The sequence below is a fragment of the Lynx canadensis genome, chromosome D3, assembly GCF_007474595.2.
Source record: "Lynx canadensis isolate LIC74 chromosome D3, mLynCan4.pri.v2, whole genome shotgun sequence".
Classification (NCBI taxonomy): Eukaryota; Metazoa; Chordata; class Mammalia; order Carnivora; family Felidae; genus Lynx; species Lynx canadensis.
The window spans coordinates 25,220,718-25,244,197 of record NC_044314.2 but is presented as its reverse complement, the minus strand read 5'-3'; the positions used below and the strand labels follow the sequence as shown (position 1 = coordinate 25,244,197).

The 23,480-nt window shown below is 44.8% G+C and overlaps 2 protein-coding genes, 1 long non-coding RNA gene and 3 other non-coding genes across 6 annotated transcripts; 1 reads left to right on the top strand and 5 right to left on the bottom strand.

The window, feature by feature from the left end:
• Window positions 1–2,714: 2,714 nt before the first annotated feature.
• CD3H18orf32 (chromosome D3 C18orf32 homolog) lies at window positions 2,715–7,825 on the bottom strand. The gene is made up of 3 exons (XM_030336342.1): window positions 7,758–7,825; window positions 4,450–4,639; window positions 2,715–3,428 (listed from the first exon to the last, which is right to left on the bottom strand). The coding sequence occupies exons 2-3, from the start codon at window positions 4,612–4,614 to the stop codon at window positions 3,363–3,365; spliced, it is 231 nt and encodes a 76-aa protein (XP_030192202.1). The 5' UTR covers window positions 4,615–4,639; window positions 7,758–7,825; the 3' UTR covers window positions 2,715–3,362.
• Window positions 6,538–20,392, top strand: LOC115528311. Its single transcript, XR_003973211.1, has 4 exons — window positions 6,538–6,612; window positions 12,124–12,129; window positions 12,832–12,834; window positions 20,382–20,392. It is a non-coding gene; the product is annotated as an uncharacterized LOC115528311 (long non-coding RNA).
• On the bottom strand, window positions 8,858–11,902 carry LOC115528309 (60S ribosomal protein L17). Its single transcript, XM_030336341.1, has 6 exons — window positions 11,844–11,902; window positions 11,712–11,752; window positions 10,821–10,955; window positions 10,484–10,582; window positions 9,442–9,633; window positions 8,858–8,945 (listed from the first exon to the last, which is right to left on the bottom strand). Exons 1-6 carry the CDS (start codon window positions 11,881–11,883, stop codon window positions 8,898–8,900), a joined length of 555 nt encoding a protein of 184 aa, XP_030192201.1. The 5' UTR covers window positions 11,884–11,902; the 3' UTR covers window positions 8,858–8,897.
• LOC115498862 lies at window positions 10,669–10,734 on the bottom strand. Its single transcript, XR_003963984.1, has one exon. It is a non-coding gene; the product is annotated as a small nucleolar RNA SNORD58 (small nucleolar RNA).
• On the bottom strand, window positions 11,556–11,620 carry LOC115498863. The gene has a single exon (XR_003963985.1). It is a non-coding gene; the product is annotated as a small nucleolar RNA SNORD58 (small nucleolar RNA).
• LOC115498864 lies at window positions 11,980–12,045 on the bottom strand. Its single transcript, XR_003963986.1, has one exon. It is a non-coding gene; the product is annotated as a small nucleolar RNA SNORD58 (small nucleolar RNA).
• Window positions 20,393–23,480: the final 3,088 nt, after the last annotated feature.

The window sequence follows — 23,480 nt, the reverse complement described above, 5'->3', positions numbered from 1 at the left end:
ATACTATTTTTTCCTACACATACATATCTATGACAAAGTTTAATTTATAAATTAGACACAGTAAGAGATTAATAATGAAACAGAACAATTATACTGTGACAAGTCGTGAATGTGATTTCTCAAAATATCTTATTAAAAAAAAAAACTTTTAATATTTATTTTTGCCAGAGAGAGAGAGAGAGAGTCAGAGCGTGAGCTGGGGTGGGGCAGAGAGAGGGAGACACAGAATCCAAAGCAGGCTCCAGGTTCCGAGCTGTCAGCACAGAGCCTGACACGGGGCTTGAGCTCACCAACCATGAGATCATGACCTGAGCTGAAACTGAGAGTCAGACGCTTAACCAACTGAGCCACCCAGGCGCTCCTCAAAGTATCTTACTGTCCTGTACTTGCCCTTGTGATGATGTGAGTCAAACACGGAAGGCGGGGGGGGGGGGGGGGGGGGGCGGGGGGGGGAATGACTGCAGCACACGCTACCCACTGGTGGTTCTTGCGTGCTCGTTGTTAGTGTCCCAGAAAGCAGAAGGCACTCGAGATAATGCAGTGACCCACAGCCCGCAGTTAAGAGATGCTATCACCCCTATCAGCCCCAAAGGACAAGGTGAGGGAGAAGTTAATGGAAACTGAAAACGTGCAGTTGGCCAATTTGAGGCACAGGGACTTTTGGTTGAGGGACAGAATTGACCTAAAGAGCCCTCAAGGGAGGCAGCCAAGGGAATAAATACCCGGACCGCCCTCCTTCCTTCCTTCCTTCCCCTTCCCCGTGCAATAGATCTCCACAGGCTAAACCCAGCAGAATCTTAGAGGCCAGAAGTCTGTTGATGTAGTTCATACCGTTTCTTGGGCAGCAGAGTAGGGCAAAGGCAGCAGATTTGGAGGGGCAAATGGAAGACATCTGGCACACTCAGGATGCTATAAATACTAGTGACAACCCAAATTCAGAAAACAAATTAGGAGAATGTGCGGGAGAAGCAGTGGGACTTGCAGTGTAAGATAGCTTGAGCTCAACCATGGCAGAAAGTAAGAGTTAATAGCTCCAAAGACAGCAGCAAGTATGTTATTATTTATTAACATGGCGATAAACAGAAGACCAACAATACCTAAATGAGTAATGCCTTTGGGGACGAAGGGAGTAGGGACATTATACGCCTTGCAATATTATGATTTTTAAAAAGTGATATATTTAATAAAAACAAATTAAGGGGGTGCCTGGGTGGCTCCGTCAGTTGAGGGTCCGACTTTGGCTCAGGTCTTCATCTCGTGGTTCTGGAGTTTGAGCCCCGCATCGGGCTCTCTGCCTGCTTGGGATCCTCTGTCTCCCTCTCTCTGCCCCTCCCCTGCTCACGTGAGCACTCTGTCTCTCAAAAGTAAAATAAAACATTAAAGAAAACAAGGGGTGCCTGGGAGGCTCAGTCGGTTACGCATCTGAGTTCGGCTCAAGTCACGATCTCACGGTTTGTGAGTTTGAGCCCCATTCAGGCTCTATACTGACAGCTCAGAGCCTGGAGCCTGCTTCGGATTTTGTGTCTCACGCTGTCTCTCCCTCTTTCTCTAAATTAAACATTAAAAAAGTTTAAACAAAACAAAAAAATCAAGGAAGTTGCTAGAAAGCTACACAAAAAACTACAGTGGTTACGTCTGTGGAGCTGGAATAAAGGCAGAGAAAGAACATTAACTTCTCATTTAACTTGCTCTTGAACTCTCCTACTACAAACACTTGCTGTTTTTTTTTTTTTTTTAATATTTTAAGTAATCTCCACACCTAACGCAGGGACTTGAACCCACAACCCCAAGATCAAGAGATGCACACTCCACTGACTGAGTCAGCCAAGCACCCCTACATTTATAACAGTTTTTATACCTTAAAAAAAAAACCTCATTCGGGGGTCCTGTGCAAAAAACCTAATCAGCTGAACACAGTCGCTAAAGGGGATCTCTCTTATCCTTCAGGTGGGGTGGAAGAGAAAAACTGTAAAGCTACTGCCTTGCATCAGATGAAGTCCAGGGGGGATCAATGACCTGACTCGACACACAGCTTAACAGAGCCTCAGTGAGGACCGAGGACCTCGAGGGCAGGAGTCCCTAACTTCTCCTTCTAAACTCATAGGGAATGCACACATCCAATACAAAGATATGGTCATCATCTTTGACTATTTATACATCCTGACACTAATGTGAAGAAGCCCAAGGAAGAAAGACGATGTGGGGACCCAGACCAGCAAAGGACTCTGCCCAGTCCCCCGTTAAAAACCACTCAATTTTGGAGTGTCTTATTATGCAACGGTAATGGATACAATCTACTCTTTTTTTTTTTTTATTTATTTTTGGGACAGAGAGAGACAGAGCATGAACGGGGGAGGGGCAGAGAGAGAGGGAGACACAGAATCGGAAACAGGCTCCAGGCTCCGAGCCATCAGCCCAGAGCCCGACGCGGGGCTCGAACTCACGGACCGCGAGATCGTGACCTGGCTGAAGTCGGACACCCAACCGACTGCGCCACCCAGGCGCCCCTACAATCTACTCTTAAAAAAAAAAAAAAAAAAAAAGATTGTTGTTTCACAACTATACAGATGCCATCGCACTGTAATTCTGCTTTTTGATGGGGTACAAAATGGCCCTTTTAAATATTTAAACTTTACCAGTACCACGCTCTAACCAGCTGAGCTAACCAGCCAACCCACTAAATATTTAAACGTTAAAAGAAAAAAAAGACACCACACGCTAAACAGAATATTTAATATACTTTGTAACAATAGAAGGAATGCAACAAGGATTAGAATTAGTGTATATTAGACATTTCCGTAAAAGGTATTCCATTTCTCAAAGGCGTCTCCCCAATTTCCCTGTCTTTTCTATTTTCTCAGAGCCATAAGCAGTAATTGCTACCCTCCTGAGTAAGCTTCTCTGTTGTAGTAGACAGTAATTATATCTTTAAGTTTCAAGTCCTCATCATCCCTCCAAACACTCTTCCCTTTCACTGCAGTCTCACTGCACTGTTTCACAGTAACATTGTGCTCTGTTCAAATTCAAAGAGCCTGAACAAAAGCTAGAGGCCCAAGGATTTATGAGTACTGATTTAGTAGCTGTGTCTACAGGCACAACCCTTTTATTTCTTCGTAACTGTAATAAGAGAAATTAAAGCTACTTTAATGAAAAAGAAACTCAGGAATGAGATCATTAAATATAACTCACTAAACACATCTTAAATACAAATATCACATATTTCCTGATCAGTATCAGGTAAGCAGCTAAGCTATCTATCCGGAATCCTGGTCTCAGAGAAAAAGGTCAGAGACAATTACAAGCAAGGTGCTTCATATTATCAGGTCCATTTTTAAACAATGCGATCCTTTGGGACAAGCACTTTAGTCTTTCTTTTTATCAGAGATTTCCATTGGTCCTTTTGTTGGTAATCCATTCATGTCTGCACCCTAAAATAAAAAACCATGATAGATATTAGTACAACAAAAAGACACTCATTTTAAGAGATCTTCTCTTTAAAAACAGACAAACTTCAGAATGAAAAAACCCTGGTTCCAGAAATGGGCAGGGTAGCTAAATTAGTGCAGAACACAGTTGAAGTTGAGCTTAACAAGCGCCAAGGCTAAAAACAGAGTTGTCCAAATATTCATTTTAAAAAATAATTTTTTTTTTCTTTTTTAGTTTATTTGGGGAAGGGCGGCAGAGAGAGAGAGGGAGACGGAGAATCCAAAGCAGGCTTCGAGCTGTCAGCGCAGACCCCGACGCGGGGCTTGAACTCACGAACTGTGAGGTCACGACTTGAGCCAAAGTCAGATGCTCAACTGAGCCACCCAGGTGCCCCTTTTTGTGTGTGTGGTTTTTTTTTTTTTTTTTTTGCTTTAATTTCTATGATCCTTCCAACTAAATCTCTTACCCAAGTTATCAATGAAACTGGCATATTTTAATATCATCTCTTCTCATCCATTAGCTATTTACTATTATTCTTACCAGCTAAGAAATATTGGTTACTATCATGGCTTAAAATCAAGACATAAATGCACTGACCAGAAGTCCAGTTTAAAACCTTAGTTCAAACCAAATGTTAATTACTTAAAAACCACCCCAAACCCCTTATTTTAAACAAAGAAATTAAGACACATTAAGGAAGGGGCGCCTGGGTGGCTCAGTCGGTTAAGCAGCCAACTGCCTCAGGTCATGATCTAGTGGTCCATGGGTTTGAACCCCGCATTGGGCTCTGTGCTGACAGAGTCTGGAGCCTGCTTCAGATTCTGTGTCTCCTTCTTTGCCCCTCCCCTATTCATGCTCTGTCTGTCTCTCTCTCAAAAATAAACAAACATTTAAAAAAAAAAAAAAAAGGCACATTAAGGAAGCTTCTGGTTCCAAGAGCTTGCCTTTTCAAAGCCACGTATTTTACCTTGACTGTACCAACCCCCTCACCCGCCCTTATTCAAGGTATTTTCGTGTTCCTACCTTGCAGTCTACTTGGCCTTTGTTTTTGTCGTGGGATTCTCGGAGGGCTTTACTAGGCCACATGCGACTAACAAAGGGGGAGAGCAGAGGGTATATGTACGGCTCCAGGAACTTCTTGTAGATCCAGAGCAGAACTGGAATGACGATGCAAGGGATACACACCATCCTCCCAGGCTGGGGTCCCGAAGTGCTGGCACACGTGAAAACACAAGTTCGGTTAGCAGACATGAATGACGCAAGGAACTTACCTAGGTCAAGATACTGGACAGGACCAGTTCTACATTAAAGGAAAAACTTAAATCATTAATTAGCGAAAAGCACAAGTCTATTCAATAAAATGCTACTTTTTGTAAAGGAGTAACAGGTGAAGACATAATAAAAATAATAGTGAGGCTCCCGTCTCCAGGCCTCTTCAGTCACTTTTTCCCAACCATAAATGTGATAAAGGAAAGACACCAGTTAGTTGCTGGGTACCAGGCAGTTAGGCCCTTTGCATTTATTAACTATGTAATCCTCAAAAAATCCAGTGAGATGGAGTACCCTTGCCATTTCCATACAAAGAAAAGTAGGCTCAAAGACATGAACATTAATTATGACTTCTATTCCAGTTTGGTGGGAATTAACTCCCAGGGCCTAATCATCTTCAGAAACTGACAATATTGACCAGTGAAAACTCCAAGGCTAAGGGCAAATCTTCTAACACGGAATTCGCTAAGGACTCACTTTGGAAGACCTCTGGGCTGCAAATCAGCTGGACTTTCCCAGGCAACAACTCTCCATTGATAGATTTGCTCTCTCTCTTTTTTTTTTTAATGTTTATTTATTTTTGAAAAAGGGAGAGAGCGCGAGTGCACGTGAGCGGGGAAGGGGCAGAGAGAGACGCAGACACAGAATCTGAAGCAGGCTCCAGGCTCTGAGCTGTCAGCGCAGAGCCCGACATGGGGCTTGAACTCATGAACTGTGAGATCACGACCTGAGCTGAAGTCAGACACTTAACTGACTGAGTCACCTAGGCTCCCCTGCCTTTTTCTTTTTAATAGCAATTAAAGTATGCTGAGAAAAAAAAAATTATGCGGTATTATCGTTATAAGTAAATTGTCCATTTCAAAAAAAAAATTAATACCTCGAATTTCCTTAATTAGAAATCTTGAAATTTCTCAAAACCAACAACACTACTTCCATAATATACTACTGAACCAAAGACTTTAAATTTACAAGAATTTTTAATCCCTTAAAGTAGGCATGAAACACTAACAAGCTTCAGAACAGTGCAGAAAACTAACAGTTCAGAACGCTAAAATTTCCTATTTTGGAGGCACCTGGGTGGCTCAGTTGGTTAAATGTCCCCTGATTTTGGCTCAGGTCATGATTTCAGGGTTTGCAGGCTCTGCACTAACAGCTCGGAGCCTGCTTGGGATTCTCTCTCTCTCCCTCTCTGCCACTCCCCTACCCATGCTCACTCTCTCGCTCTCTCAAAATAAACCCCCCAAAAAACTTACTTCAAAATATTGCAAATCAGGTAGTACTTGCTGGCAAATGAATCGGCACAATGACTACACTAAGGTGATTTAAAATTATTCACAATACAAGTAAGCAGTGGTATAGACAACCCAATCTGAATGTGGCTTTGAAATGAATTACAAGAGCTATAAACAAGTTAACATAAATGTACATCAAGGAACGATCAGCTATTTTATAAAGGATTCATAGCTACATTCTTTGAGACAGTCCTCTGGTCAAATTAAAGTAACATTATAAGAATTTACCAAACTATTTTGTTCCGAAGTTTTAAAGAACATATTTTCTGATGAAAAAACCCAAACCGAGCACTGAGCCTTTTTCAGCATTTACCAAGCAATCATTATTTTTGGCCATAGACCTTCTGAATTTGGTCTGAAGGGATGTGGTTTTTAGGTCTTGCACTCTTACACCACAGCCTACTAAGCAAAGCAGACTGGTTGGCAGCTGCCAGAATGAGACCTGTTCTCACCACTTTCGAATTGGTGTCCTTGGGCAAATTATCCAAGGAGTCTGATCTTGATTCCTTCCAGTGGAAAATTAGGACAATAGCCTCTCTCACGGGATGCAGACGGATTAGATATGGTAATAACGAATACAAAGGCCAGAAGAGTGTGTGAATGGGTTAAGTGCCTTCTAAGCGTTGTTACCACAAAAAAAAACCCGGAACCTCCCCCCCCCCCCCAACAACAAACCCAGATCCAAAAGCTGCAACCCGTCCAAAGTTCACGCAAAGGCAAATAGTAACTAGAGTTGGTTAAGATCAGAATTCCCAATTCTGGTTTCCTACCTCAATACTCTTGCTTTTTCCCCTAACAAAAATGCAATGATCAAGTTATTCCCCTCCTACCAAGCCTTCAAGACCAACTTAAACCCTTTGAAACAACTGACAGTGCTCCTAGGACTATGTTCAGTTAATGACCGGCAGCCCATCACAGATTCATCTTTACCTACTCCTAATTATTGTCTTAAAGAAACTCTCAAGAGCAAGTACTACCAATCGCTTATGTCACAAACATGGCTTTTATAAAACTGTTTAGCTCTCTTCATAATGAAACTACTGTATTTTATCTCTCAATCTTTATGACACTCTGAGGAACTTCATACATGTGGAAACTGTGGCTTAGGAAGGTCTAGAAATTGGCTATGACAAACTGATAAGATGATTATCATTCTACTTTCATGAAGCCAGTTCTCGGATATTACAGCAAAGCGGACAAAACGCATTTAAACTGTCGGAGGAGAGGAATTCGCTTTCATTCGGCTTAGTCCAAGACAACGGACTACAGAGGAAAAGGCTGAAGCTCTGTTAGAAATCTGACAGGTACCGTGTCGGAACGCCACCTCCCTTCAGGTAACCCAGTTTGGCACATCGTTCTACGGGACGGGCTGATTCAAAGACAACGACAAAGGACAGGACAGGATACGAGCGAACGGTGGTGAAGACAAGAGAGCGAAGTGAAGCCTACAGGGCAGGCCAAGGAAGAGGATAAACGGACATATGGAAAGGGAGAGGCGGGCCGGGAGGCGGGCGGCCGCGGACGGAGGAGGTAACGGCGAGGGGAGGGCAGGAGGCAGGGGCGTGCGTCTGGAGGGCGAAGCGGGGTATCCCGAGAGAGCGCAGGCGGGCCGCGGGGTGCCCGGCGCAGGCCAACTGCAGGCAGGTGGGGCTCGCTCAGCACCACCCGGGCTGGAGCCTGCGAAGCGACCAGACGGCACCAGGGACCCCCCGCGCGCACCCCCGCCCCGAACCCGCAGCCTAAAACCCCGGCCCACCCGGCACCGCTCACCCGCGTCCACCGGGTCCAAGTGGAAATGTCCGCACTTCCGGAGGGAGGGACGTGCTACCGCCGAGCCAATGGGCACCGCAAAAGGGGCCGATAAAGGCGCGCCTGCGTCAGGCTGAGGACGCGCAGGACGTAGCGGTGACGCCCAGGCGGACGCGCGCCCTGACTTCCGGCGCCGGCACCTTAAGCGCAAACCCTGTGCTCAAGGGAGTCGGGGGGTCAGCTGTCCCGGACACTCGAACAAAATCCAAAACGTTAATCCGGACACGGCGGGTGCCGATGGTTCACCGCCATAGAGAAGGTCACTCCACTTGCGTGTAAGGACCAGGCTGTTACCGAACGCTGTTGTGACTAAACTTCACTGTGCTAGTTAAAAGGGTCGGAGATTCAGGCAGGGAATTAACACGAAGTTGCTTAAGTGCTTATTGGACCCTCACAGATTGCAGTTAGGACTGTAAACAGCACGACAGGCGAAATCCAGTAAATCCACTCTTGGTACAGACCCAAGAGAAACGAGGACACGCCCACACAAGCTTGTAGTTTCAGCTGCACTACCCACAATAGCTTAAAAAAGGGGTCCAAACGTTATTAGTTTATACGATGCATACCTATTTGTCAAAAAACAGACTTGCTTTATCACAAAATACTATGCAAAATTAAAGCCAGTGACAAAAGACCACATACTGTCAACTCATTCGCATGAAATGTCCAAAAGAGGAAAATCTATACATCCATGTTAGTAGTTGCTCAAGGCTGGATTGGGTTAGGTAAGGTTCCTCTTGGGATAATGAAAATGCCCACAAAGATTTGCCCAGTGACAGATGTGTAACAATATAATAAAAGCCATCAACTGAATTGTGTTTGGGTGAGTAGGTGTTAAGTCTTAATAAAAGTGGTTGGAAAAAAATTCAGAAATAGCCCCATACTCAGATTCCGTTTTATGCAAGGTAGCACCAAGTAATTCAAAACAGCCTGTTTCCAAATCAAAATTAGTGGCACAGGGCTAACAGAATAATCGGTTTCTAATTCTAATCAGAAGAAAACCCATTTGATCCATTTTGTGAGGATACTTGTAATACGTTTAATAATAAAGACAACCAGCATTCTGTTTTTACTTTTATTTGCATGTATTTCATGCAGAATTTACTCCCGGGCCATAAGTTTTTGTTTCTTCAGTTTCTTCTGGGATATCTGGGGAAAGAAAAAAAAAGGCTGTAACAAGTTTCCTGGAGAAGTTTGCACTACATCTTAAAAGGAAGAGGTAAAGGGAATTCCTCTGGCATAGAGAAATGGCACGGGGGGAGTGACAGGAGAAAAAGTAAGCAGGGGAGTTTGTGCTGAAGACTGGAGACAGGGAGACCATGTGATTAAGTGGCAACAAGAACGGAAGACAGTATTTAAGAAATTAAACCAACAGAAGTTAGTTAGGCTGAAGGGCGGGGGGGAATCTACAATCACTCCCAGGTTCCTGGCTTAAAGAACTGAATGGGATCATTTACTGCAAACAAGCTTATTAGTTTGGGGAGGACGGAAGGGCCCTTTTTTTGCACATGCTGCATTTTAAGTTGCTATAAAAATTCAGGTGGGGTCATCAGCAGATAATTATACAGTGCTGATATACGTATATACAAAAAGGCAGTATCATACACAAAACCGATCAACGACTAAGTAACAGTGAGTAATTTACCTTTTTCTTCTGTGCAACCTCCTCTTCTGGTTTAGGAACAATCTGCTCTTTTTCAGTAAGGATCATCTCAATGTGGCAGGGAGAGCTCATGTATGGGTTAATCCGACCATGAGCCCTGTAAGTTCTACGCCGCATTTTGGGGGCTTTGTTCACCTGGATGTGCTCAATGACCAGAGAATCTACATCTAAACCCTGGGAAGAGACGAACAAAATCAAATTGACATCTTTATCTCAACACCACAAACCTTATCACTGGAAAATCAAGTCCCCATCTTTGCAAGGCAAACCTTAAGACTTCAAATAGCCTGTCAAACATTTTTTTGCTTTCACCTTTATTCTAAGGGTCCTTCCTTAAATCTAAATAACTATTAAAACTCAGTGCAGGGTGCACCTGGGTGGCTCAGTCGGTTAAGCGTCTGACTTCGGCTCAGGTCATGATCTCATGGTCCATGAGTTTGAGCCCTGCGTCGGGCTCTGCGCTGACAGTGCAGAGCCTGGAGCCGGTTTCAGATTCTGTGTTTCCCTCTCTCTCTCTGACCCTCCCCCACTCAGGCTCTGTCTCTGTGTCCAAATAAATAAACATTAAAAAAAAACACAAAAAACTCAGCGCTATATGCAGCTTGTAAGGGGCCTCCCTAAAAGTCATGAAGGGGAGTGGATCATGCTTCTGAAGATCTTCACACACAAAATTTTGGTCTTCTGGAAATTAGGAGGTAGAGATTTAAAAAAACGAATGGGAAATTTCAGTTACTGAGAAAACAAGACAGTCAAAGAAAAAATCTGGACAATAGCAACAATAATTGAAGAACAATCCAAGTTATATGCATATAAATAAAGATGTTGGGGTGCCTGGGTGGCTCAGTTGAGTGTCCAACTTTGGATCAGGTCACGATCTCGCAGTTTGTTGGGAGTTCACCCCTCACAGCAGGCTCTCTGCTGTCAGCAGAGCCCACTTCAGATCCTGTCCCCCTCTCTGCCCCTCCCCCGCATGTGCACTCTCTAGCTCTCTAAATAAATAAATAAAAGTCAATGGTTTAGATACCTTAAGTTCAGCATTACTCTCTGCATTTTTAAGCATGTGCAGTAAAAATTCGGCACTCTTTTTGGGCCACCGACCCTGTGTCCAGCCCCACTGTTTGGCCTGAAAGGAATCCAAGGAACACGTTAGTCATTTCCCCTCATTTTAATCAGTGTTACAACCAATATGATTTTTAATCCAACACCAAGGTTGCTCAGAACAGTTTTTTTTTTCATGGTTAATCCAAAGGTGTCCTAAGATGGTCATCCCAGCAACCAGAAAGAACCTGATTCCAGGCAGATCCTAACCCCACTCGACCCCTCTCCATTACAAAGTCATTTCAGCCACTGTGAGCTCTCACCTGGGCACACCTACCAACTCCACCATTGTAGCGTCGGAATGGCACACATTGCTTCTGCAAAGTGACATCTTTCAGATACTTGGTGGCTTTTCGGATATGCATACCCTTGATGGCCTGGGCAGTTTCCCGTGTGTTCTAAGTATAAACAGTATAAACTGTGACTTAACGATGTGAAAGAGTAACAATTTTTGAAGTAAACACGAAATTGTTTTTTAAAATGTCAACATACATCAACAAAAGATTTCCCGTTCTTTAAAGGGGAGGGAGTATTAGAAAAAAAAACCTGTCTGTGATTAAAAGCCAGGGAGACTTGGAAGTCAGGGAAAAATAAACCCCAAACCTCTATTAAGTGTAATAGGTTTTATTTTTTAAAAATTTCAAATGTTTATTTTTGAGAGAAAAGAACATGAGATGGGAGGGGCAGAGAGAGGGAAGACACAGAATCTGAAGCAGCCTCCAGGCTCTGAACGGTCAGGACGGAGCCCGACCTGAGGCTTGAACCTGGGAACTGAGAGATCATGACGTGACCCAAAGTCGGATGTTCACTGACTGAGCCACCCAGGCGCCCCCTAACTATAATGCTTTAACTCCATCATCTTGTAACCATGTTAAGGGTCTTGTTATCTTGATCTCTACACCAAGTTCTCCAATAGTTCTCTGGTAATCTCACGCAATTCCACAAATCAAAGTGCTCATTATATGACTGATCATTACAGACTCGATGTCTCAAAGGTGACTGCTCAGAACTGATTCGTTTTCATGGTAAATCCAAAGGTGTCCTAAGCAACGCATCACTGCAGCCACCTTTTTAGAATGGTCAAAACAAAACGAAACAAAACACTGGAACAATGTGGCACAACCCTTTCAGAACATATATGAGGATTCACATACCTTAAAGTGAACACGAAGATTTGAACCTCTTGATTTGCATGCTGAAAAATAAAAGTTTTGGTTAATTTTGGGTTATCTTATGATTCCTCTTACCCCAAGATAAGGAATTTAGATCCCTTCCGGTTCACTTACATTTTGTCGGGTTTTCCGGGTCAAGTGAATAGCGAACCATTTTCAGAGATCACCTGGAAGGGATCAGGAGGAAATTCTGTCAACACACATTTACAGTCACCGATGCAGTTTAAATACATATTAAATGCTACCGACAGCCGCTCAGAAAGTAGTTGTTTTCACGGTTAATCCAAAGGTGTCCTAAGAAATGCCATCATCGCAGCCATCCTTTTCTCCAGAGCTTTCTTCCCCGCTGCATCTACTAGGGACTCGGACCTCATGAGCCCTTTCCCCTCTGAAGGAGAACGTGGCCTGTCTCAACCCCACTCGGGATCCCTCAGGAGTGTAAGGACTCCACGCAATGGCACCGCAGAATGCTCGTCTACAACCCTCTGCACGCTCCCTCCCCACAGAAGGTGATGCCATCTTCCCAGGTGCTTTTGGGCTATTAGGTTAAGCGCCATCGAACTTGAAACACTCGTCCAAATGGGTAAGTGACACCTCAACCCAACTTCACTTTTATTCCCCCAAACTTTCTCGTTGCAGCCACACACGCGCCGCGTCGCGGCCAGCACTCGCCGCAACACACTGGCCCTCGGGAGTCGGAAACGGCACTGACGACAGGCCGCCGGTACCCGTTCCACCCCCATTCCCGCCCATCGCGGCCTTCTGCTCCGACACGTCCCCCTGCACAGAGGGACATCGCCTTCAGCGAAGAATCAGTAGCCGCAGGAGGCTTCCTCCCGCGGGCATAGCCATCAGCGCCCCGGAAGCCCGGATGGCGGCGATAACTGGAGGATTCAGCTCTTGGAGAGAGATAGCAAACAGTCACTCACCTCAGGCCGCTTACGGGAAGAGGAAGAGCGGTGGCTCCTGGGAGAATTCATGCGCACTCGACCTCTCGCGAGATCTCCAGCCTGAAGAGCGTGATTTGAAGATAGGCGGAGCGCTAAGAGAAAGGGAATGTGGGATATATTTGAGAAGATCTGGAAACGAATTGCCTTCTTAGGGAGTGTCTCAAAATTCTCCTTTTTTGATATCCAGAAATAAAGTTATGGATTTTAAATATCAATCAAGAACAGGTCTGTAATTCTAGCACAGGATCACATATTATTAGGTATAGATGAGACATTTATTCATCAACATCTGTTAGATTTGGTTATGTGATCACGTACCCCTAAAAGTGGTAGGTAAATGGACAATTAAGATGTAAAGGATGGGACGTAATTATGGTAATCAGAGAATTCTCTGGAGGGGAATACCACCCAATCAGTTCTACTGAAGAGTGCCACTTCTAGATCTTCCGGTGCAGAAAAACCCTTGGGCACTATCTTCCCTTTCTTCCTCACCCAAGTCATCTATCTGGTTATTCCCTCTCGGCCATTGGTGGTGTTAGCACTTTGGGTCTTCTATTTCTTTTTTTGTTTTGTTTTTCTTTTTAATATAATTTATTGTCAAATTGGCTAACAAAAGTGTGTACAGCGTGCTCTTGGTTTTGGGGGTGGATTCCCGTGGTTCATCGCTTACATACAATAACCAGTACTCATCCCAGCGAGTGTCCTCCTCAATGCCCATCACCCATTTTCCCCTCTCCCCCAGCAGCCCATCAACCCTCAGATTGTTCTCTGTATTTAAGAGTCTCTTATGATCTCCCTCTCTGTTAGTAACTATTTTTCCCCCTTTCCTTCCCCCATGGTCTTCTGTTACGTTTCTCAAGTTCCACCTATGAATGAAAATATATGATATCTGTCTTCCTCTGACTGGGTCTTCTATTTCAAAGCACTGTCACTCCAGGCAAATTTGAACTCTAAGTGAAAGAAGTCTGGACAATGCTCTAAGCACTCTTGGTTTCTTGACCTCAATTCCAGAGACCTCAGTCCTAGGTCCCTCTCCTGGAGTCCACTTCCATTGCCAGATGATGGATTCCACAGTCTTTCCTCAGTAGTTCCCATCCCTCACATGGCTTCCAGCAGAGGCTGAGAACACCCAAACTAAGGTTCCCATTCCACATCTCTTGCCTTAACTAGCCCCAAGTATCAGACAACTTTCCGGACATATTTTGCAGCAGGTCTGGGGGTCAAATACTTGAAACCTAAAGTACCCTTATCATTCAAGTTTCCTGGAATTATATCTTGAAGCTTGATTAGATTCAGTTCAATACCAAGGTCAAGAAAACTTCATAGGTGATATTGTGTAGGTGGTATTTCCCCTTGCATCCTATCAGAATGCACATAATGTCACCTGATTGTCTCATTTTTACTGATGTTAAGATGGGTAAGTGACTTCAGGAGTTGTAGCTCTTATCCCTTCTTTATAAAGTTCGACATCAGCTTTTCACCTAAAGGCTTTAGCAGCTGTTGAAATTATTTACCTATATCCATTATTTCAGCTGGAGTTAAAAATGGTGATTTTTTTTTCTCCCTAATTCTATCAGTGTTTTTTAGCTGGACTTGTGTCAAAAAGAATTTTCCCTCTTTCAATTATTTGATTATCTTGAAATATAGTTCATATAGAAAAGGCAGGATAAAACTAAATCTTCCCATTTATTTATGGACTTTCAGAAAAATGAGCTGGTTTCCTCAAAGGTTTGCCAAAGGTGACTGATTTGGATTTTTACAAATCAGCTTTATTAAGGTATACTTGATGTATAATAAAATTCCCCCAGTTTTTTAGCATAGAATTTATTGTTTTGACAGATAAATACAGTCATATAGGCACCACCATGATCATGATGTAGAACATTTCCATCTTCCCCAAAGTTCCATCCTGCCTCTTCATAGCTAATCCCTTTCTCCCATCCATGGGACCCAACAGCTATTGATCTGCTTTCTGTCACTATAGTTTTGCCTTTTCCAGAATATCACGTAAATGGAATCATATAGTATGCAGTGTTTTGTGTCTGGCTTCTTTTGTTTAGCACAATGCTTTTGAAATTCACTTAGACTGTCTCAGTCTAAGTTGCGTGTATCAGTCAGTCATTCTTTTTTGTTATTGAATAGAATTCCGTTTACAGCTATATCACAATTTATTAGTTCAGCCACAGACGAACATTTGTGTTGTTTCAGGTTTTTGGCTCTGATGAACACACCGGTTGTGAACATCTGAGTGCAAATTTTCATGTGGACATGTGTTTTCATTTATCTTCAGGCAGATACCTAGGAGTGAAATTGCTTGGTTACATGTTAAGTTTATGTTGAACTTTTTAAGAAAGCCCCAAACTGTTTTCTAACGCGCCTGTATCTTTTGATATCCCCACCAGCAATGTATGAGGGTTCCAGTTTCTGTATGCCCTTGCCAAAACTTGGTATTGTCTGTCTTTTTAATTATTGTCATTGTAATGGCTATGTAGTGGCATATCATTGTGGTTTTTGACTGCATTTCCCTAAAGTCTAATGATGTTGAGCATCTTTTCACATGCTTATTTGACATTCAGCTTTCTGAAGTATGTGTTCAACTCTTTTGGCCATTTAAAAATGGATTATTTGTCTTCTTATCGAGTTGTAAGAGTTATGTATTCATGCTGGATACAAGTGTTTTATAAGCTTTGCAAATATGCCCTCCCTGACTCTGACTTGTCTTTTTATTTTCTTAATAATGTCTAACAAAGTGAAAAAGTTAAAATTTTTTTCTCCCTTTTTTAAAAAAAATTGTTTATTTTAGAGAGGTAGGGGGAGAGGGGCAAAGGGAGAGAAAGAATCCTAAGCAGGCTCCCTGCTCAGCATGGAGCCCGGTGTGGGTCTCCATCCCACGACTCTGGGATTATGACTCGAGCTGAAATCACGAGTGGGACACTCAACTGATTGAGCCACCCAGGTGCCCCACAAGAGTTTTAAATTTTGATGAAGTTCAATGTATTGATTAAAAAAAAAATTGTGACTCTGGTATTATACCTAAGAAATCTTTGCCTATCCCAAGGTAATTATTTCTTTCCCATGTTTTCTAAACTAAACTAAACTAACCTAACCTAGACTAAACTGAAACAAAAAAGTTTTAGTTCTTACATTTGGGTGGAATTAATTTTTGTAACTCAGTTCCATTTGACATAAGGTCCAAATCAATCTTTTTGCATGTGGATATTCCATTTTTCTAGCACCGTTTGCTGAGACCATGGTCTTTTCTTTATTGAACTGCTGTGGCACTTTTACTGAAAATCAATTGACCAGAAAGGGGAGGATTTATTTCTGGACTTTCACTTCTGGTCCATCGATCTATTTGATTATCTTTGTAGCAACATGTCACTGTCATGTAACTTTACAGCCAAATTTGAAATCAGCTAGCATATGTTTTCCAACTTTATTCTTTTTGAAGTTGTTTCGGCTCTCCTGGGTCCTCTATGTTTCCATATAAATTTTAGAATCAGCTTGTTAATTTCTACAAAAAGTCTGCTGGGGTTTTGATAGGGACTGCATTGAATTGAAGAGGTAATTAAAGTAAAATGAGTTTATATGGATGATCAGTACGAGGCTTCAGAAGAACCTGGACACCTTGATCTTGGACTTCTAGCCTCTAGAATTTTAAGAAAATAAATTTCTGTTTAAACCTGCTAATCTGTGGCACTTTATTATGAAAGCCCAAGCACACTGATATACCTTCTCTCTCCAATAACTTCCAGTTCCCTATTTCTAAGGCTTCTACCGATATCAGTATTATATCCTTCCAGAAAAATTCTATGAATTACAAACACTCCCAGGATAGTATACTGTATACAATCTTCTGTATCTTGCTTTCTGTTTATCTTTGTTTTTGAGAGAAAGAGAGAGAGGGGAGAGAGAGAGAGAGAGAGAGCACAACTGGGGGGGGCGGAGGTGGGTAGGCAGAGAGGGAGACACAGAATCTGAAGCAGGCTCCAGGCTCTGAGCTGTCAGCAGAGAGCCGGACACGGGGCTCGAACCCATGAACTGCGAGATCATGACCTGAGCTGAAGTCAGACACTCAACCGACTGAGCCACCCCGATTGACATCTCTTATACTGGGTGTTGTGACTGCCTGCTTTACATTTGCCACTTTCTGGAAACTCCTGAATAGATGAGGTAGATGGCCCAGATTGGGCTTCCCAGAAAGCAGAGTCTGAGATAGAGATTAAGTAGTGCTCATGGATTCAGTATCGTGGAAAGGAGACAGGACTGATCAGAGGGTCAAGTTAGGGTGGGATGCGGTCCCAGTGAAGGTATCAGCCAGCACCTGCTCCTACCTAGGGGACCTCTGGAGCTGGTTGTTCCTTCTGACTTGTCCCAACCTGGGTGGGGGCTGGGCCTCTGTCCCACCCATGGAACCGTCACTGGATGGGGCTTCTCCAGGAAGATGTGAAGCAGTTGTCTTCAGCCAATTCTCAGAGACGACTGAGACGGCTGAGGACTGACAGCACTCCTGACAGAGGGAGAAGAAGTCCTTCATTCCTGAAGAGAGACGAGGGAGGCACATCTCAGTGTCCACGGCAGCAGGCGCTGTTGTTTCATTTTACAGATAAGATAAACAAGGTTCAAAGGGACAGGGCTGGGATTTGAACCCAGATCTCCTCTCCGCGCCTGTGTTCTTTCTCACCATCCTTGCCGCCAATTCTTCACATTCCTGTCTTCCCGACTGCTTCCCAGTGACCTCCAGGTTTCCTGGTGACCTGTGGCTCACTGGGGCTGCCCTCACTTCCACATCCTGCCTCGGGACAGTCCATTTCTCGATTTCCACTCCAGCTTTTGCACGGCTCTCCAGGCCTGGCCCACACTCCCACCTTCTCAGAATACTGTTGCTTGCATTCATAGGAGGGACCGAATGAGAGCAGGTCGAGGAGGATTATTCTGGCTCTGAGATGCTGGGTGGACTGGGGAGATCAGGAACCTCAGAGTGGATCGTGGCAGAGCCCCAGAAAAACTAGCAGATATTCAGGCATGAGGTCGTGAGTTTGGCAAAGGTAGAGAAGGTGGGAGCGGAATCGCAAATGCCTCTGGGCTCTTCGAAACAGGACAGAAACACAACTCCCCTGAGACCTCCTATTGGCTTCTCCTTAATGATGACCTCTGGGGCTCCATTTACTACCTAGATCTCCAGGGAGCAGCAGGAAACAACAAACCTTCAGTCTTTCCAAGTGGTAGCCATTCTCCTCTCTGACCCGACAAGTCAAGATATCAAGTGGGCCCTGCGGGGGTTTGACAGTTTGTCCAAACAACTGGTTTTTTTTAGCCGAAGCTATAAATCTGTTGGGAAAAAAATCTGTCTGCTTGGCCATTCAATCAGTCGGCCAGTCTGGATTAGTCCGACCATCTTCTCAGAAAAGAATGTCTTTGGGGGATTTTCAGATGAGTGAATATTCAATGTTCTGTCTTTTAGCATTGTCCCCCACCTTCCCTGCCCCTTTGTATAATACTCTTAGAGGGTTGGCTCCTGGGCCTCGAGGAGAACCAAGGAGGATAGTCTTAATCCCCTGGCAGATATTTATTCTGCCCTCCTCATTCTAAACCTCCCCACAATGCCGTTTGAGCTTCACTTGGAAATGGGCTTTATTTGCCAGGAAAGGGGAATTCTTTTCATGACAATAAGGAAAATGTAATCCCTTATTCAGGGGGTCGGAGGCCTTTTCTTTCCCCCTCAGGCTGATGGGCTGCTGCCCTCTCCTCCCTGTTGCCTGGTCTGTCTTTCCTGTACCTCCCAGAGCTCCCGCTGGGGTGGCGGGGATCACCTAGAGGGATACTGGCATCCAGAAACCGGGGATGGGATTCCAGTCCTTCCCTGCTGGGTGACTCAATGCAGGTGGTTTGGTTTTGCCCAGCTTTGTTCCTTCATCTGTAAAAAAGGAAGATAACAATACCAATTGCTGAGACATAGGAGATAGTGAAAAGACATTGTGAATAGCATAAAATAGGTATTTGGTAAATGTTGGGTCGTTCCTTCCTTCTTCCTTTCTCCTCAGAATTTATTCTTGGATATCACCTGATCGGATACTTGTCCCTCTGTGACACTCTGCAGTGGTTTTCCTCGGGGTGTCTCCCCCAGACCCATTCTCTGTGCCCTGCTCCGTGCCCCTTGAGGTGGAGCTCACTGACTGCTACCCTGGTTGGGGATGGCCAATGGTGAGCATGGGCAGGAGTTGGGAGGTCACGGGGAGAGAAGTCAGGCTATTTCTTCCCAGCTCCCTGGCTGCCTTGGCACTGGGTTCTGGAGTGGCTCTATCCCTCCAAGACTACGGCCCCTGCCAGACTGCCCCTCCTCCCAGGCTCAGATTTCCTTGTACTCCATTACAGTGTCAACTTTCCTTGTCCCACTAGTCCTGGGCATTGAAACGGCTTTGTGCTGTGAGGTTTCTGGGTGTGTTTCCACGTCCCTTATTAGTTTGCCCACATCTCTCAATTTCCTTAAAGCCTCTTCTGGTGAACTCTCTGCATGTAATTGTTTCCTGCAGGCATATAAACAGAGGTTATCTACCCTCTATTTGAATACCTCTAGGGACCAGAGCTCAATATTTGTCTTTTTCACGCCCATTTCAAAAATAATGATGTACTTGAGGACGGAGCTCATGTTTAGGGTACATGCTCAGTGCAACGTACGCTTCGTCACACTCATTCCCCATGATGACTTTGTAAGAAGGTTGTACTGCCCACATTTTGCAGAGGACGGACCCGAGACTCAGGGAAGTTTTGCAACTTGTCCCGGATTCTGCAGCTAATAGGTGGCACAGGACACATTTGGCTTAGTTAGGTTGGCCTCACTCCAGCATTTTTTTTTCTCGCCATTACACCTGCCTGTCATGGGGGAAGAATTCCAAACAAGGAAAACTGAAAATGGGAAAATTTGCCTCGTATTTCACAATTTCACCCAGGGCTAGCCTCAAGGAAACCTTAATATTGTTCACAAAAACTTCTTTTGAAGGGTACAGTCTCTTGTGGGGTGGCTGGGTGACACCATGAGCCACTAGATGGCACCAGTTCAGTGTTGGGTAAAGCTTGTCTCCGTAGTTTTTGTGGGCAAAGGGTGCGGGTAGCAAGTTCGTCCGTTTACTTTGACAAGTAAATATAACTTTGATCTAATGGCCTCTGTGTTTCCTCCAAACTGGGCTGCCTTAAGTTTTTCAATGATGAGGCTCCAAATGGACGGAGAGTGGGGTTGGGGTTATGGGGGGTGGTGGGAATGGGACGACACAGAATGATGAAGGCTCAGCCCCAGGGAAACCTGGCAGGCTAGATAGAGGGAAACAGTACTGACCTACGACACCGAACCAAGAAAACTCACTCAAAGACCGTGAGACCATTAGAGCTGGAAGGGTCTGATGAGCTCTTCCAGCCCTACTCTTTCATTATGCAGATGAAGAAACATTATGCTGTTCTCTGTGTAACAGAAAGTGATCCCCAACTTACCCGGTTGTCCTAATAAAAAATATTGTCCCAACATTTCTTGCCTTGTGGCCTTCCTGGTGGCTGGGGCCTTTTGTAAGGCAACTAGATAAAGGGTGAGGCTTTGTTTCTGACGGGGATTTCTTTTTGTCCCCATAACACTCTCTAGACAAAGTTTTCAGTTTTTTCTTTCTTTCTTTCTTCCTAAAATGTTTGTTTGTTTGTTTATTTTTTGAGAGAGAGAGCACACGTGCGTGCGGGGGAGCGGTAGAGAGGATCCAAAGGGGGCTCTGTGCTAACAGCAGAAAGCCCCATATGGGCTCCAACTCACAAACCACGAGATCATGACCTGAGCCTAAAAGAAGCATCAGAGGCTTAACGGACTGAGCCACCCAGGCACCCCAGTTTTTTCTTTTTTAATTATTATTTAATTGGTTCCCAAAATCAAAACAGTGTAAAAAAATATCTAATAAAAAGTCTCACTCCTATCCCTTTCCCAATCTGTCTCATTCACCCTTCCCCTCAAACCCCAGGTAATTACCATCTAAAAAAATTGTTTTCTGTTTATTTTTGAGAGAGAGAAAGATAGATCAGGAGCAGGGGAGGGGCAGACAGAGAGGGAGACACAGAATCCAAAGCAGGCTCTAGGCTCCGAGATGTCAGCACAGAGCCCGATGCAGGGCTTGAACTCACAGACTGTGATATCATGACCTGAGGTCGGCGCTCAACAGACTGAACCACCCAGGCAGCCTGGTAACCACCATTCTTATTTTAACTTGGGTGTTCTTTCGGCAAACACAACCGAGTGTAAACATGGAAAGGTATATTTATTTCTTTGCAGGAAATGATTCTCCATTGTTGCTTCCCACCTGCTGCTAAATTCCCTTTCATTTTCACTTGCCCTCAGCGGTGATTTCCGTAATGACCGCATTTTTTTTTTTTTTTTTTTTATGGAATAAAAAGTTGAGACATAAGGCCTGATAAGTATCATGAAACTGTGTCTGAATGATGCTCCTGTTCTGGAAAATGCGGAAGCTATTGTCGCTGCAGCCTGTCCAGAGCTCCTTATCTTTTCCCAAGTCCCCTTTCACTCCCGGAGGAAGGCTTTCCTGCTTCCTGAGCCGTGCAAGAGACCCTGCGTCTGTCTAGCCTCCTCACTTTGGAGCCTCTTCACCTCCCCCACCCTTCCCGGGGTGCTCCTCTCGCTCAGCACCTGCCGGGCTCCCCCCACCCGCAACATCCGCGGGGCTCCCACTCATCCCTTACTCAGCCGAATGCCGGGCTCCCCCTCTGCCTTTAGACACCCCCAACTCCTCCTTCTCTTCCTCCAACTCTTCACCGTCCCTTTCTTGCCCTCTTTGCCATGAAAGTTCTCCAAAGACTAGCTAGATTTCCTCACCGAAGAGCTCAGTTTGCTACAGCTTAGTTAGCACCTGCGGGGAGGAAGAGTCAAAGATAAAAAAGATGTGGTCTCTGTCCCTAAGGCTCTTAAGCTCAGACCTAATTTAGTGACATACAGGGGTTCTGTGCCCGAATACAGGCGCGGTGCAACCAGGCTGAGCACAGAGTGGGGACTCGATATTTCTGGGTCCGACGGGGAGAGTCCCCACCTGTGGAGCCCTCCAGGTGCTGGAGCATGGAATATTAAAATGCAGGCGCTGCCTCCTCAGACAGGGCCCTGGGGTAGGTTTGCTCCCCTTTCTTAGTCCTCTCCCTGTGCCATGTGTTTGGAGGCTATTCCCCTAGGAAACCCTCCCAGACAGGGCCTTTTCCAGATGTGCCCTTTCCTGGTGGTGCTCCGTGCTCCAAATGGCCCTCCCACGTCAAAAACAAAGCTGTGCCCTTTCCCTCAGGGTCCTGTGTTTGCTTCCCAGGGTGGCAGCTTGCTTGTGTGAAGATAATATATTTTCCTGAAGGGCGTTTCCCAGCTCAGTAACACAGGTACATTTTCCTGGAGGCCTGGAGGGGCGCCTGGGTGGCTCAGTCCGTTAAGCCTCCGACTTTGGCTCAGGTCGTGATGTCACCACTTATGGGTTCGAGTCCCCCATCCGGCTCTATGTTGACACTGTGCTGACAGCTTGGAGCCTGGACCTTGCTTGTGATTCTGTGTCTCCCTCTCTCTCTCTCTGTCTCTCCCTTGCTCATGCTCTGTCTCTCTCTCAAAAATAAATAAAACATTAAAAATAAAAAAAATTTTTTTTACATTTATTTATTTTTGAGAGAGTAAGACAGAGCACAAGCGGGGCAGGGGCAGAGAGAGAAGAAGACACAGAACCTGAAGCAGGCTCCGAGTCTGATGCGGGGCTGCAGGCCCGAGGTGGGGCTCAAACTCAACCACCAGATCGTGACCTGAGCCAAAATCAGACGCTCAACCAGCTGAGCCACCTAGGCGCTCCATCAAACTTAGTGGTTTAAGACAACACATGTATTATCTTACAGTTTTCTGTGTTCAGGAGTCCAGGCGAGGTTGGATTCATTGTAAGACTAATCAAGGTCTGGGTTCTCAGCTGAAGGCTTGACTGGGAGAGGATCTGCCAAGTTCAGCTGGTAGTCGGCAAGGTTCAGGTCTTTGCCGGCTGTCAGACCGAGGGCCTCAATTTCTCACTGGTTATCACTTGGAGGCCATCATCAGTTCCTAATTAGTTGTTGGCCAGAGGCTGCCCTCAGTTCCTTGCCATGTGGCCCTCACCAATGTGGCTGCTCAGTTCATCAAAGCCAACAAGGACAGTGTCTGTTAGCAAGATGGATGTCAGACTCTTACGTGACATAATAATGGAAGTGATATCCTGCCACCTGTGCTATATTGTATACTTTGGGAACCTGTCACATATCCTGCCCATACTCAAGGGGAGGAGATCGTATGAGGGCATGAGACCAGGGGGTGTGTCTGCCCTAGCAGCTCTGAAGTGGGCATTTCTATCCTTTCTATTCTCATCATACAGGTGCAGAAAAGAAAGATTTGCATATTAAGTAACTTGCCCAAGGGCACTTCGGTAGAAAACAGGAGATAAGGGATTCCAAACATGGCCTGTCAGATTTGAAGCTTATAGTCATTGTGTTACAAAGGTAAATTGTGGGTGTTTCACCTGGATTGGAGAAGCTCAGATCGGGGGTGGTTTTCATATTGATAGTCTTTTGGAACTTGGGTAACCACTTAGATGAGGGTGTAGACAGAAGTTAATTCCCAGTCCTGGGAATGATCAAGAATAGATTTAACTTCTGAATAAAGGACTTCTACCATTTACAGTGACCTTCATAGAATAAGCTGGCTGCCTCCTGAAGTGGCCTGTTCCCTTCATTACTTGGGTTCGACCAGCATCCATGGAAGCATGAACATTTG

What these genes read in the sequence shown, in the direction of transcription:
- CD3H18orf32 (XM_030336342.1), bottom strand. Translation starts at nt 4,614, where the DNA reads ATGGTGTGTATCCCTTGCATCGTCATTCCAGTTCTGCTCTGGATCTAC. An exon ending in AAGGCCAAGTAGACTGCAAG is followed by an intron (nt 3,429 to 4,449) that starts GTAGGAACACGA and finishes TTTTTATTTTAG; the next exon opens with GGTGCAGACATGAATGGATT.
- LOC115528309 (XM_030336341.1), bottom strand. Translation starts at nt 11,883, where the DNA reads ATGGTTCGCTATTCACTTGACCCGGAAAACCCGACAAAAT. An exon ending in CCCGGAAAACCCGACAAAAT is followed by an intron (nt 11,753 to 11,843) that starts GTAAGTGAACCG and finishes TTTATTTTTCAG; the next exon opens with CATGCAAATCAAGAGGTTCA. An exon ending in AGAGTAATGCTGAACTTAAG is followed by an intron (nt 9,634 to 10,483) that starts GTATCTAAACCA and finishes GTCTCTTCCCAG; the next exon opens with GGTTTAGATGTAGATTCTCT.